The 15493-nt window shown below is 38.6% G+C and overlaps 1 protein-coding gene across 1 annotated transcript in view; it reads right to left on the bottom strand.

The window, feature by feature from the left end:
• The window catches only part of ZDHHC2 (zDHHC palmitoyltransferase 2), a 71723-nt gene extending 56984 nt beyond the window's left edge, over positions 1–14739 (bottom strand). The window contains exon 1 of the mRNA XM_075196326.1: positions 14426–14739. Within this exon, the coding sequence (XP_075052427.1) occupies positions 14426–14552 (127 nt within the window). The 5' untranslated portion in view covers positions 14553–14739. The remainder of the gene's footprint in view (positions 1–14425) is intronic.
• Positions 14740–15493: the final 754 nt, after the last annotated feature.

Here is a 15493-nt window from a genome sequence, read left to right as displayed (position 1 = left end):
TATTTTCTTGCAGTGCTGGGATTCTTAGATTTCCAAGTATTTAGGGGAGATTGCCTTTTTGTAAGCTCTAACTTTAACAAGTTATTGCTGGAACATCTGAAATTTCCATGATGGTGCCTCAAAACTCCACATTCTAAACCACTCGCTTACAGAGCTTCAAAAATGTAGACCCCAGTGTCAATAACATTTTACACAAATGTACCTGTTTCTCCAGGATGCACATGGATCTGCTGTCAAGATGGTAGGATCTGTAGGGTGTTCAAGCGTTTTTATCTTCTGATAGAAAGAGCTAGGCAGATTGGAGTACTAGTTGCTGAATATGAACTCTTGTGTGTCTTGTTTTGCGACCACTTGTAAATAGCGTCTATTGGACACTATTTGCCCATTTCAGGCGAAGTTTATACAGGAAAGCACATCTTAGGTGTAGTTCTACCAATCAAATGATATCATATAGACACAAGATAAAGACATTCTCTATGTTCTCACACAAGTATGAAAAATGGGAAAATTTAATTAGTGAATGGGGTAACCCTAAAGGGTCACAAGACAGGTCTTTTACGTGATGCTTTTACTCTTTCCCAAATGCTTTTCCAGCACAACCCAGAGCCCAGTAATAGTAGATCCAGAGTGATTTTCTGAGGGCAGATGTGGGCGTGCACCGATGAATGTGCAAGATGGACAATTAGGCATATTTCACAAATAGACCATACTTCATTCATACAACATTTGGGTACACAGCATTGGGATGGGGGTGTGACCACACCTCCAGAGGCGTGTCTAGTTCTTTTAAAGCACCAGACTGATCAGTTCTGCCCTCCTCTTCAAACCCATTCTATGGCATGCACACAGCACCCGTCCACTGCTCAGTGAACAGGTGCCGCAGCAGTGAACAGGATACCTACCAACTTTACCACTAATCGAGGCGGCAGGACAGAGCTCTCGGTACAAACCCACCTAAATCAGGACAGTTGGGAGGTATGAGAAAACTTCTATGTGCCCCATGTTTTACATGTAAGGACCTTTAATGACTTTGCAAACTGTTAATGCAAAGTCCTTAAAGGGCCAGAAGAGCAGAAACACCGGCACTATGACCAGATATAAGATAGAATACAATACGTTCATTTTGCAAGTTGGAGTTTGTTGGAAGTTTGCTTTATTTTCCCCAGCAACTCTTGATTTCAGTTGTAAAATTTTTCTTTTATGTCCAAATGAGGAAATATACCCTAATGTGTCAGGCATCTACTACTCTTTACAGAGCTTCTACATACTTGTGCATTATTCTATTTTCGAGCATGTTATCCAGCTGATTAACATGCTCAGGGTATTTGGTAAGACCATCCAGGTAACACTGCGTTCAGTACAAGACATTGTAGAAGGTGGCCATTGGGAGGGGTGATCTTTCATCGTCTGGCAACTGTTTGGCAGCAGCACCACCTCACAATGACATGCAATTATTTAAAGATACGTGAGATAGCAACCCCAATGGGTCAACAGTTCTGCCCTCTTTTTCCTCTCCAAGGATAATCTGATGTCCCCAGTAATACCCTCTTCATTAAACAGGTTAGCAGCTCCTCACTGGCACTTGGTGATCATGTCTGCAGTTATTTATTTTATTTTTCTGGTTTCAGGAACTTTTTGGACAGCGACTTTCCCACTAAGCACCAGATGGAGCGGGTAGGTGGAAACCCCTAATACCACTTTACTAGGATGGCTCAAGTTAACTAAGATTTAGAGGTCAACTTATACCGGGTTAGAACTCAACTTCGTCATAAAGGTTCTGTGAGAGAACTTGGAACACTATCACAGCACTTCCATTCTATAGAACGCTTGTGCCCACTGTTGTAATGAGACTATGGTGTGCCAGTGGTCATCTCTGTCAGATGACTTCTCCTGACAAAGGGGAACAATGGTGTTGAATTCTTTCTGTTTGTCTGATCATGGACTGATGGTGACAAAACTTTTTAGTAATGGATTTATAACCATTTCCAGCCTCATGACTAAAAACAACTCTTTCTTTAAGTTCTCAAACATTTTTGGGGGGCATTATTGACTTCACCATATCTCATGAAGAGCACTCTCTGATACAGACAATCAAAGTCCAAAGTGGCAAGAACTCCACCTAATTGTCATCTCATTAATTGCAAAAATGTGACATCTTCTTTGGCCAATGTAAACATAACCTTTTATAATATTTGAACACAATGAATGAAAGCGACAGTATTACAAAATGAAGTATAGAAATTGGGAAGCAAAAATGAAAGCTATGTATTTTTAGCAGTATTTAACTACGTTTAAGACAATATAACAGTACCCGATGTCTTATAAAACCATGAATCATGCAACAGCTGTGAGTATAATCCGACACTTTCAGGACAAATACTGGATTAGTCACATCACCAAGGTTAAATGTATAATTATGTGAAAGCATTCATCTTCAAAAAGCATCTTCTAAATCCGCATTACAATCACAGCTGAAAAATGTCAGGGAGAGAGAGTACCTGCAATACACATAGCAATCAGCCAAAGCACTGACATGTTTAAAACGTTATTTTTAAGATTTCTATTTAGGTTTTTCATTTGGGTAAAAACTACTAATTTCCATAACAACAATACAATGTAAATATTAATATATTAATATTTTCTAACTTTTCCTATATGGATTTTGTTGCTAGTTAAAAATAGCTGCTATAATGCACCGGTTACATGCTAACAATGAAGGCTGACATTTTTAGGACTAAACCAATGATAATGGGAATGAAGCCAATGCATTCACAACAAACCAGTGACATCACTGAGGCACTTCAGACAAATATTCAAATATATTTAAAAAGTCAAAAATTGTATTTTATTATTTCCACCGTATTCCTGTTTTCATTTGAGTTTTTATACTGACATCTGAACAGATACAAATGTAGCTCAACTTTCTATTTTGAACTCCATCGTCAACATACAAATGAAGCACATAGATTATCTATTAAACATTGTGGGACTGATTCATATTCAGACGTTGCGTGGCGTGCCGCCTCCTGCGGGGAATTGCTCTGCGCATGATCAGAAACGGGTTTTACGCCAGTGAACACAAGTGCGGGCAATTCAAGTCCAAACGGAGATGACACTTCCGACTTGCCTACAACTCGAAGGACGGAATGGGGGGGATAAGGGGAATGGGCGTATACAGATGTACAGTAAGAACGCGTGAAAACCGAGCACACACGCACATTCATTTGACTCAATCTCTGGGCATCTCTTAGCTCTGTGTTTTTTAGTCGTATCGCTGGCAGCAGCTACAGGGCATGTGTAAGTACTGACTGATAGTGATGACTGACACGTATGAGTGCAAGACCATGTGTTTGCAAGTAGGGAAACTGTAAAAATGCATTTCATGTACAGTACAGATTAAGAACATAACTGATTTATGTATTTAATGTTAGAAAAAATTAAACAAATTTAACTTTTTTTTTCATTAATGATTATGGCATTAAGAGTTGTTAATGTATTTACTTGTTGAGTTTATATTGCACATATGCATTGTGCGTATTCTGCAGCGTGCAAGTATAGCCAGAGCTTACCTATACCCATATTCATATAAAAATGTTTCTTGAGATCCGCATGTACTTGAATAGAGAAGTGAATTTTATGTCCGATTTGAAGAAAAAGCAAATTGCATTAAATTGCGTTCCAAAATGAATCAGGTCCTGTGTCTAAATTAGGCATGATTTCCAAACATTGCAAACAAAACAGTTCTGACAAATGAAGGAAAAAAGAATTAGTCTTACAAAGGTTATAAGCCTTATATAGAGTATCATATATATATATATATATATATATATATATATATATATATATATATATATATATATATATATATAATCTTGTTAAAGGGAGAACAATGAAGCAGGATTTTTATTTTTTTTCTTGGGAGAGGGAGAAGAAAAGGTGGAGGTTTAGAACAGGTAGTTGAATGCAAGGATGTAGGGGAATGAGAAAAGCCTATACTGAGTGTACTGGCATTGGGGAGAATATGTAGAATCTGAACCAGGAATCCCATGTCTTATGGAAAGCCGGTAGCGCGTTGTTAAGCAAGCCAGGGATAAATTCCATGAAGGAAATGTGCCAAATCCGATTGATCAATCGCTGGTGTCACTGGATCAATCACCTTAGTCTTACATTACTTATATATGCTCCTTAGTCTTATATTACTATTGCACTCCAATTGTAACATCCTCCTTCCAATATTCTTTTAAGTCATCCATTAGGTTATATCCCTATCTCATTCTCAGGGGTCCAATCACTATACTTGACAAAGATTTAAGCAAAACTTATGTAGCGACAGTGATTGGACACCTGAGTATAAGATAGAGATATAATCTTTAACAGACGGAACAAGGCGGGATCACAGATATTGCACCAGGGGGAAACGGGCAACAGATACACACCAGGGGAGAAGCAGACACAACAGATACCTCCTGCTTCCACCTGTACATAAGTAGTAATGTGTGTTAACAAGCCCTTACTGTTCTCAGGCTACACTAATCCGCCCCTTTCCTCCCTCGTTCCGCTTCTCTACTCATAGAGAGCTCCAGGCCAGATACATCTCGGTCTGCATACATACAAAGATATATGCTATTTTAATGCACATGCACAGTAACGATTAATGCATTTTGCGCTTCTGTTACTTTCTGTTTACATCCAACTCAGCATCAGGCCCATCATGTCTTTAGACAGGTATCTGAAACACTAGCGGAATATGTACAGGTCTGTACAAAGTGGAGGAAGCTGTTTTGAGGTCTGAACCAATATTGATGAAAATGTGGGCTATAAAGGAGGAGCACGGAGAATATAGCAGATGCTGCATGTACTCAAGCTACAATGTATCCTAGATATCCATCTCAAAAACTTGTCTAAAATTGTTTTAATAGCAAAACCAGCTAGCAATTAGTTCCGATAGAAGTGTAATATCTGATTTGCTGTAACTCCAGTACGGTCTCCAATCCCACTTCTGACCACACTTGATTTTTCTTAGCTTCCAAAAGCACATTTCTATTTATTCTAGTAGCGCACTATCCGCAAGGTGGTTAATATCTATGATGGCAAGACCAATGTAACCTGTGATTTCTTATTTGACACTGTAAATGCATCATCCATATTATTAAGCAGTTAGATCAAACATAGATCAATATGTGTGATCCACATCTCCTTTTATATGAATAAGTGTAACAGTCAATGACTGTGGCAATGAAAGTGAACTAGGAAGAGCTTATGCACTGAAATGAACGGTCTTAAGTATTGCTATTATGAAGTAATCACTTTGATTGAGTCTTACAAGGCTGTAATCTTCAGCCTGTTCCTTGAATGTTTCTCCACCATAAAGTGTGATTTCGTCAGAGGATTGTTGTTAGAGATATTAACCACTTAGGGGACAGTGAGCTATTAGAAATAACTGATGTGTGTTTTTGGAAGCTAAGTATAATCAAGTATGGCGATAGTTGGATGAAAGACCTTAATGGAGTCAGAACACCAGTTTTGCTAATCAAACAATTAGAGACAATTAGAAATATCTGGGAGACATTACATCTCGGTCTGAGGGGGACTGTGTATTATGGCTCTGCATTATCTCGGACGACATCTAATCAACAGTATACATGTATATATATCTCCATAAGGACTACTGAATACTGATTATCTCCCCTTTTCTATATCTTGATGGACATTGGAACAATGTTGCATTGTTTTCTGGCAAGCTTCTTGGAATAAAAAAAAACCTGTATTACTTCCTGGCTATTACATTAGTTAATGTGATTGGTGAAATATCTCTAAGCAATTGATTTTAATTTACAAAAATTAAGGGTTATATATATTTTTTTCCTACTGGCATTATTTTTACATTTTTAATGGTAACAGTAAACTCAGTACCACCATCTGCTATATTCTCAGTGCAGAGGCGGAACTAGTGAGCTGTGGGTCCTGGTGCAGGGAGGTGGAGGGGAGGGAACCGGGGCCCCTGACCCTCTGCATCTGCCATGCAGCGGGCCCATTATCCCCATCTCCATGGGCCCCGATGCACTGCACTTGCCGTACCAATAGTAGTTCTGTCAATGTCTCAGTGCTCGCATTTTCCTTCTTTTTAACTTGTCTTGAGGCCTGCAGCACCACTACGTGGAACAGGGGTTATATATCATTTGACAATTTACCACAATTTGAATTTCAACATAATATTGTTTGTGCGTCTGATTATTTTGTCTTTTTTTTTTATATAGAAGTGCACTAGGTCTCCAGTGTGCATATAACACGTTCACTTTACCCACAGACATTCAAACCACGTGTCTCTCACTCTACTGACATCATGTGAAACATCAGGGAACCATTTTACTATTGACTGACAAGCAGCCCCCACACAAGAGATTGATGTGACACAAGAGACTGATGTGACACCCTGGAGTGATGTAAATGTGTATGTGATGAAAGCATGTACTGGTTGTAAAGCTAGGTACACACTACAGGTCTTTCACCAGTTTATGGTGCCAATCACACAATAAACAACTGTTAGGTCTGATATTGCATTAGTGTGCACGCTCCCAATGTTTTATCGTACCAAAGCACATCGTATCATTTGATTTGATTTTATAAACTGACTAAAAATCACAGTCAACGATGGAACGATATCAGGCAAATTCTGAAATGTGTTCAGTCATGACCAGCAGTGTAGGCAGATCTCTATGGAGTTTACAGAGTCACACTCTTTTCAGCAGATGGTTATGACAGATGAGGAGCACAGATCTGAAGGTAATTCGTGTAGGTGTGTACACATGAATCGGCATACTCATCAGGACTTTCAATCGTTGGTAAAATTGTTACAGATGTCTCATTGGGAGAAATTTTCTCTAGTGTGTACCCAGCTTTACAATGTCAGCGCAAGATGACCTTTATATGAAAGCTACATATAAACAGATTAGCAATTAAAAAATAAAAAAAATAACGCTAGGTTAGTGTTAGTGTGTGAGATATTAGATGTTAAGCTCCGCTCAGGTACAGACTGATGTGAATGATGAAACATTCTCCGTAAAGAGCTGTGTAATGTGATTTGTCTATGGGAGGCTTGATGTTTTACAACAGCTGGTGGGAGAGACAAGCCTCCTGGAGAACTCAACCACAATACTTTATTATCCTTACGGACATCATGATTGGGCGCAAGGACCTAAGGAGCAAGAACTTGTCCTTGGTACCTCAGATGACTACAGCCAGTGATCGGCAGTCAGAGACAATATCCCCATCTTTTGTCCTTTGGTGGACGAGGTAAAATAAGTGGCATAAAATGGGCAGAGTGGGTTGAGCCACCTAACTGTTTAAATGAGACTTGTTGGACCCCGAGACTGAAGTATATGATTTCACTTATTTACTTTATTACCTATTATTCAATTCTCCTCTAAGACAAGAGGATGAGGTAACATTGTAAAGTTATATTGGCATCCCCGACATTCAAGTACTATTGGCCCTAGCAATAGACCCAGCTCTGGTAGCATTAGTAGGTAAAAATGTTAAAATTGAAACTGATCAGCTCCTCTGCAATATCCAGTTTAAACAACCAGATATTCTAAGTCCTCTAATTTTTACTCTGGAGAAAGAAGAGAGGGAGAGTAAATTGGGTCGTCGAGCTTCCAGAACATCCCTTATAGCCTCTAAGACTGGTCTGCTGCTAGAGTCATGGTAGGGACAGGCCAAACCCTTAATTATGTATCCGCCGTACCAGGTGGCTTACATCAGTAGGCTCATCCGACTGATCCCTAAGGCGATGGAATTCCCGAACCTAAAGAACGCAGATCTATTTGGACGTAAAATTCTAGAGGAGCTCAGAGCCCGTCATAAGGCCAGGATGTTCTTTTCAGATACATGGAGCAATACTAGCTTCAAACAGCCCTTTCAAAGGAAGCGTTAATACCAAAGGTCCTCTTTCCTGGAACAGCCAATACATATCATAGCTGTTTTTGGTTCCAACACACTGAGGGGTACATTATCACAATAGGAGACCATAACAACAGACAAATGGATAATAAGAGTTGCTAAAAAAAAAAAAGGTCTTCCCCTCCCTCTTATAAGACTTCTCTTTCAGTGCTAAATTTCACAAAGAAATTGTAGCAGTCAATTAGATGCTGCTCTCGCTTTGGAACTAGTACATGTAAAAAGAGAGCTCATCTGCCTATCAGAAGGGAAGGATCAGTAAATGTATCAGCCAATCAGAAAACCAGTCGGTTTTTACAAACCAGTGTTTGTAAAGTGAATAAATGGGTTCACACAGCATGTGAGGATACACCACAATACTAGCTACAGATGACAGTGCAACATCAGCTCTGTCAACTGCACTTTCTTTTGCACTTGCTACAATCAACACTTACTAAAAGTATTTTTTTTAATCGAAAAGCCACGTCCAATTTTCAAAGGATCTCATAACCAAATATTGTATTGAAGGTTGCATGAGTATATATAATCAGCATTTATGCACAAAAAATATAAATATATATTTAGATAAATGTCTTTATTGAAAAATAGGCTAGATAATATATTTTTAGAACACAAAATTAAACTTTGAGAGATAGAGAATAAGATACTAAATTACTTTACTATTTTTGAGACGAAAAAAGGAAATCATTTTTATTTAACATAAAAAATAAAATAATTTCTTTTAATAATAAACACAAAAAAACATTAATGACTTTTTCGTTCCTGTTGGCTTTGTGCTAGGAATTTAATGTTCGGTTCCAGCTTTAATGTCTTCAGCCTCAGTTGATCTTCTCTTGATTTTTCCCATGTGCAAAAAAAAAAATAGATTTGCAGCAATAAGTTGTGCCAAAGCGAGGGAGTAAACACTCAGCATAATGGTGTAATCTAGGATATTGTATAGCATTCCTCCATATTTCTACATGATCCATCTTGTTATTAAAGACTCACTGTAATTGTGTCCTCCAAAAGTCCTATCAGCTCCATCTGTAAGTTCTCAGGCGCATGTGAGATGTCCACCAGAGGCTGAAAAGCCAACCTTGGTATAAAATCTTGATTCTGAAAGTCTTTAAATCTCTCATTGCACTCTCAAATCAGTGAATCAAAAACACCAACATATTCATATTTAGAATATTATGTTCCTTTAAAACTTTTATGAAAATGTTCTGGACAAACAATTGACTTGACCAGTGCAAATTTATGAAAAAAAAAAATTTCAGTTTTTTACCTGCTAATGTTTTTATTATGGAAACATGATATTCACATAGTTTTTAATCATTTTAAAACAAACGTTTTCATTTCTATTTGTGGGCCAGCTGGTCCTCCTGCACTGCTTCTCCTCTTCTCTTCTCTGCTGCTCGAAGAGGAATTCCCATCTCTCTGAGCAGCTAAGCTCTCTGACTGGTGCTCCAGAATGCAAGGCGTTCTGAGGTGTCAATTTCTTAAAGGGCCGGCAGCAGGAAGCCGTTTATTATAGCTTCCTCCAACCGATCCATGGCACGGAGCTCTCTGAGGAGGCATTTTCTGTACACAAATTAGCCTTCTGCATGACGGCCGCACTTGGACACAAGAGGCCATAAGTTCCCCACTGGTGGACAAGTCAGTTTGGACTAAGAGACCTTGTCTGTATGCAGCCTCTATACGGCCCTCACTCCTAGCAAACTTTCCATGCACAAAGTTGAAAATTTTGCTCTGCTGGTGATTCAAAGAGTCTTGTTTTGCTTGAATGTTTATCGACTTCAGCTTTATTCTTCGCGACTCTAGAAACCCATCGACTTTGTCCCTCACATTTCCTCCTCTCAGGACTAGTCGGGTTGGCCAGTCCTGGTGTGCTTTTGATGAGCTGCCCCAGCCAAGTGTTTCTCTTCTGGAAGCAACCAGCAGTGTGACACAACTAAAGATCGTCTGCAAGAAAGGTATCCCCAATCCCTTTATTATTCTAAAACAGTGTTTCCCAACCCTAGTCCTCAAGTACCCCTAACAGTGCAGGTTTTCCAGGTCACAAGTGAAATAATTATACCACCTGTGGATCTTTCAAAATGTGTCAGTCAGTAATGAATACACCTGTGCTCCAGTAAAGAAATACTATTAAATTTTAGATTTAATATACAAAAAGTACAATACCTACAGATTATTAAGATAGCATAACATACATAACAAGCAAAACAGTTTAAAATAAATGGATTAAATTCAGAGTATAATTTACAGATAAGTGGTATATTCCTGCCAAGGGAAATTGGCGTGAAGGTGGACAGCTTATCAATAATGACTGATTTCCCAAAAGACTGACAATTTGTTGATAACTGGTCTCATCTTTTTAAAGACACTTCCACACCTGTCCCTACCTCCAGGGGTTGTGGTCTGTAACACTTTTCTCAATCACCATTTGCATGTTGTCTTATTTACTACCCAATTCTACTATGTGACCTAACTTTTCTATGAAGCAACACACAGACCCAATTTTATTATTAATAGATCCCCTATGAATGTACCCATTTATTGATACCAAACAGGCCTAGGTAAAAGGTATTAGTTGAGCTTATACTCATTTTCTCAACTTCTCTGTGTGGCATAATTCTTAATTTGACATATGAGCTATTGCTATTGCGGAATATGTGGTTGATCACTACTTTTATTGATTTTAAGTTGTATATTTTTAAACTGAATTATTTTTGTCTATATAAAATACAGCCAGTCAGCACATGGTCTCCTTGAGCCAGACACCATGCTGAGCAGTTCCTAAAAGTCTATTCAGGTGTTAAAACTCCATCCCAGGCCAGGATATAGCGCACCGCAGGGGCCTTTGAAACTGCTACAGGTGACACTGCTGTCTTCTAACACTGGGATGTGCAAAGCCACCGAATACACTCACAACAGACTTTCTGACTTCACATTTTACACATTAGTAGCTCAATTTATCAATGGATTCATTTGATATACCATATTTACACTGCAGTTATGATTTAGGCTTTATTCCCCACAATTATGTGATGGGTTAACATTTATAACTCTAAGTTCTTTATGTTCACGACAAATGTGCTAAAGCTCAGGGCAGTGAGATTTGTTTTTAAGGCTCTACTGTCTTCTGATACCAAGCCTCAATTTGTTCTGGTTCAGATGGACAATCAAAATCATACATAAACAAGTTTGGAGGTACACCTTCTCATTAATATACGGAGAGAAGCCATAGAACTATGCCATTGGGATTTTATAAGACAATCTCGTTGAGGCCAGTCTATGTCCCAAGAAGTCTTTATGAGCTTGCAGATGCGTTATCCACACAGAAACTAATACGGAGTGTGATAGCACTATGACAAATTAATAGAACAGAAATTAGGGCAAAGAGACATAGATTTGTCTCTCCAACAAAGGACACGTCCCAGAGATTCGTCTCCTGCGGCTTTCCAACGCTTTGCCTCCTCCAGTAACATTGGCGAGGGTATTACAGAAAGTACAGTAAGACCAGGTCGGGCAGCTGACACTATAAAAACTCACTATGTTAAGAATACGGCATGCAGCCTGCCAATATATTCTCCTTTCCATACAACTAGGGTGCAACAAGGAGAAAATGAATGCACAAGTAGAGGGTAATGACACTTTCTTAGTCTAATGTTTCTGGGGTAGTAATCACTCCCCAATTGGTTTGCAAAGATACAGGTTCCCAAAAAAGTCCCAATGGGAAACTATTAAAAAAAAAACAATTATTTGAATGAAAATTTTATATATAACTAAACATATAATAAATCTAAAGGTGAATAATAAATAATGAAAACTTGTGAATTATTTTTTCTTTGTGCTGTTCTCGTGTGTCAAATGTGTCTCTAATTTTTTCTATGTTTGCTGGTGGTTATTACTCCTGTATAATAGGCAAGAAGCTAACCATAAGCTGTTAGTTCACTCAGTGCAGCTGTTCCTTGTGTATTTCTACCTCAATCTCAGAATAAACCATTTTCTTTCCAGAAGTGCAGGATTCTGAAACAATTCTAAGACACCCGTGTGACACAACACAAACATATCTGAAGACTCAATAACCCAATAGGTTGTGCTGTTGATGAGACCAATTTGGCACTTTGACTGTCCTCTATGGCATATTGTTCATACATGCTCAGTGTCAACAAAATGTTATTTGTGAATTTTTGCTTAGACTGATATTAGAAAAATGTTCCATTAGAGATCATCTTTAATTTAAAGCACAAGCTTGTTATAAAATGGTCTAGATGTACATTCAGTCACTGATGAGTTACATACAAAGAGAGAACAGTGTATATTGCCTTCCTCTAGAGGCTTTAGTTTACATGCATAAACACTTAAGATTGCTTAGAATTATGGTAACGGTGAGTTTTCCTCCCGTTCCTCGTGTACATACAAACACACAGGCCCGTCCTCAACAGACTTGCAGACTCAGCAATCGAAAATAGTAACTCGATTTACCAAACACACACATGTTCATTTGCTCCATACACTTATTTAAAGACCCTAAAGACATTGATACATACTGAATCACATTTTACTGAGCAAATAATGTACTCAAAATAAGTTTTTATAATTACGCCATAGATTAAAAAATGTGTACTTGCAAGACTTCACCTACCTCCAAGTTCAAAATTCCTAACTGCTTAAATCAATAGAAATTTCTGCCTAAATGTGTTAATTATTAAAAACTCTATAAAATATGATCATGTCCTCTCTTAGCCTGGCCTAATTCTTGCAAACTTCCACCATCTTAGGTGACAGATATTCCCAATCTTACATCACTATGGGTTACTGCGAAAGCCTGAGTCTGAGTGACAGGTTTGTTAGCAGAAATCATCTCTACATAATGGTGCATAGGATCACAATGACATGACCAGTTAGTTTATTTAGTGTGGGAATTAAGGATGCCAAGAAGTACCTCTATTCTTCTATTGATTTGTTATTATTTGAAATCTCACAAATGAAACTTGGCATATAGCCATGATAGATTGGAAATGTAAATTCAATCCTGCAATTAAAAATCTAGCAAGATTTTAAAATAAATTGAGGTGCACAATGCTGGTTTGGTCAGTGACATGTAATAGCATATAACCAGCTTCAGAGAAGCTAAGAACAGTAGAAATGCATTGCCAATCTGCAGTTATTATGCAACAAGTTGTATAGTCATGTGCTACAATAAGGAAACAAATAAATATTGATGTATGTCACAAAGTGTTCTGGTCTGTCATGTAGAAATAACTTGTCTTAGATCTAATGTACTGTCATGCTCCTTCATGCATTTCATATATGTTCATATACCGTGTATAGAGAACCCAATAGCAACCTATAAAATACATTTACTGTTTTCATTCAGACAGATTTACAATACAATACTCCTTGATGTACCATTCACTGTATTACAATATGGTTCTTTAACACTGTACAAGCATAAAAGATATCTGCAAAAGTGCAAAAACATTTTTCATTTTCATGTAAGACACTTGCAAAAAAATACACTGTGTTAAGCTGTCCTGGAACTAATAGAAGCCAACAGTATGTAATTTTCATAGTGATTCAGGAGGGCTGAATACATTTACTATGGCAGGATAATTGGGCAACAAGAGGTCTCATTATATATAGTATTTTCATGATGTCACATTCATTTGTGTATCCATCATAGTACATAACACTCAACAGTGAATGTACGGACTCTGCTAGTTGTGTATTGTGCATTGATGTCTTATTTCTCACAGAACTAGCAGGTCATATAATGTGCAATAAAGGTATATAACAGCAGCATGTAAATATTTATGTAGAGGAGAAAATCTTGTCTATTCACTGTGCAGTTTAGGGGGGTAACACCTTGCTAAGGCTCACACATAACTGTCCCTGCACTCCTGCTTACCTAGCTGACCCAGTACAGAGGGGACAGTAAATAGATGACCAGCACAGTCAGTTGACAGATATGTGAGGGTTTTGCATTTGAGGAATATACCCATTTCTTTATTTTGTCTATGAATTACAAGTGGTCAATAATACAGTGTGTTTATTTCTCCAATGATTCAGCATCCTCTATTTACCAGTACTGTGTATTTCTAAATTACACAAATTACTCGAAGGGCAACAACCTCTCCAGCACTTGGTAATTAGTATTACTCTCAGGCAGTGCACGTTATGTCTACATTAAACTACTTTCCTATATGCTACCTATGCATACATGACAGAAGGTATAGGTTGGCAAAGGTCATTTGGGTATCACTACACGTAAAGTAGTAACAGTAACAAGAGTTATCTGCTGACTTTACTTCTATGTGATATGTGCATCCTGTGACATGACTGATAATACAGATACACCGTAGTGATCCCACTGAGGTGCAGCCCTATGACAGTGTGCACTGTGCAGTGCAGCCCTATGACAGTGTGCACTGTGCAGTGCAGCCCTGTGGCTCAGTGTGCAGTGCAGGACAAGGTGTCAGCTCACCTATACACAGCTGGATGACATACGCGTAGTAGGACCAGCACACGATTATGGAGATGAAAAGCACCGGTATCCAGTACAGACACCTTCTGCACCTTCGCTTTACACTGCTAGGGCCGGACGGCGCCATGATCCGGCCGGGGGCCTCTTCATGGGCAGGAGAAGGGCAAGGACTACCACCCGTTATCTTCTTCCCAGCTTGGGCAATGCAGGGGAAGTGAGCGGGAGAAGGAGCGGTGCAGAGTGTATGTGTTTATGTCTGTATGGCCGGGCTCCTCCCCCGATCCTCCCTGCTTCCCTCTGCCACAGTCAGACCAGGCTGCAGCAGTCAGTGGTGTAGACTGGCTGCATGTGCCAGGCAGTATTATCTGTGCCCTCTCCTCTGCCACCACACAAGCACTCAGCAGTAGCATCACACTCTGACAGATACACAATTTACTACACTATAGTTGTAAGTGGGAAGAACATAATATACAAATTCCAGTTGTTGTGTCATATGCCGGGCTGTCACTTAATGTCTTCTATGCTGAAGGGTACACAGTGTAGTTGTAGATTTACATAACTAGATGTTAGGTGTTTTGCCTGTGTTTTAATACTGTTATGTATTACAGATTAATTCCTTCATGTCCAGAGATGTTTCCCCAATTAATGCAGTGGTGGGAAACCTGATACACTACTTCATTTCAGTAATAAGTTAAAACAATACATTCAATCGAAGGAAGAGATAACTGAAATAACACCAGCAGGCATTTTATTGTAAGATAAATAAGTCTCACAAGCTATAATTATATATAATTCTGTCAATAAAGCAGGAATGCTTTAGTTGCGGCAGGTGAAGGCTGATCACTGCCTTAAGGTGTCGCTCCTTTGTTGACAGTGACACATTGAAATGGATGGGGAACACTCCTCTTAAAACTCCAGGAATTACGCCCAGAAAATGTTGCATGCAGCAACTTCAGAGCATAATCTATCTGGAAAAGCCCTAGGGGCACATTTATCAATGTTCGGCAAAAATGAAAAATAGTTATCAATCCTTATGGCATGGATAAGGATTAAACTATTTCTCAAATT

The sequence above is a fragment of the Mixophyes fleayi genome, chromosome 1 (assembly GCF_038048845.1).
Source record: "Mixophyes fleayi isolate aMixFle1 chromosome 1, aMixFle1.hap1, whole genome shotgun sequence".
NCBI classification, from domain to species: Eukaryota; Metazoa; Chordata; class Amphibia; order Anura; family Limnodynastidae; genus Mixophyes; species Mixophyes fleayi.
The sequence above is the reverse complement of the archived record's forward strand: the minus strand, read 5'-3'. Positions and strand labels throughout refer to the sequence as shown.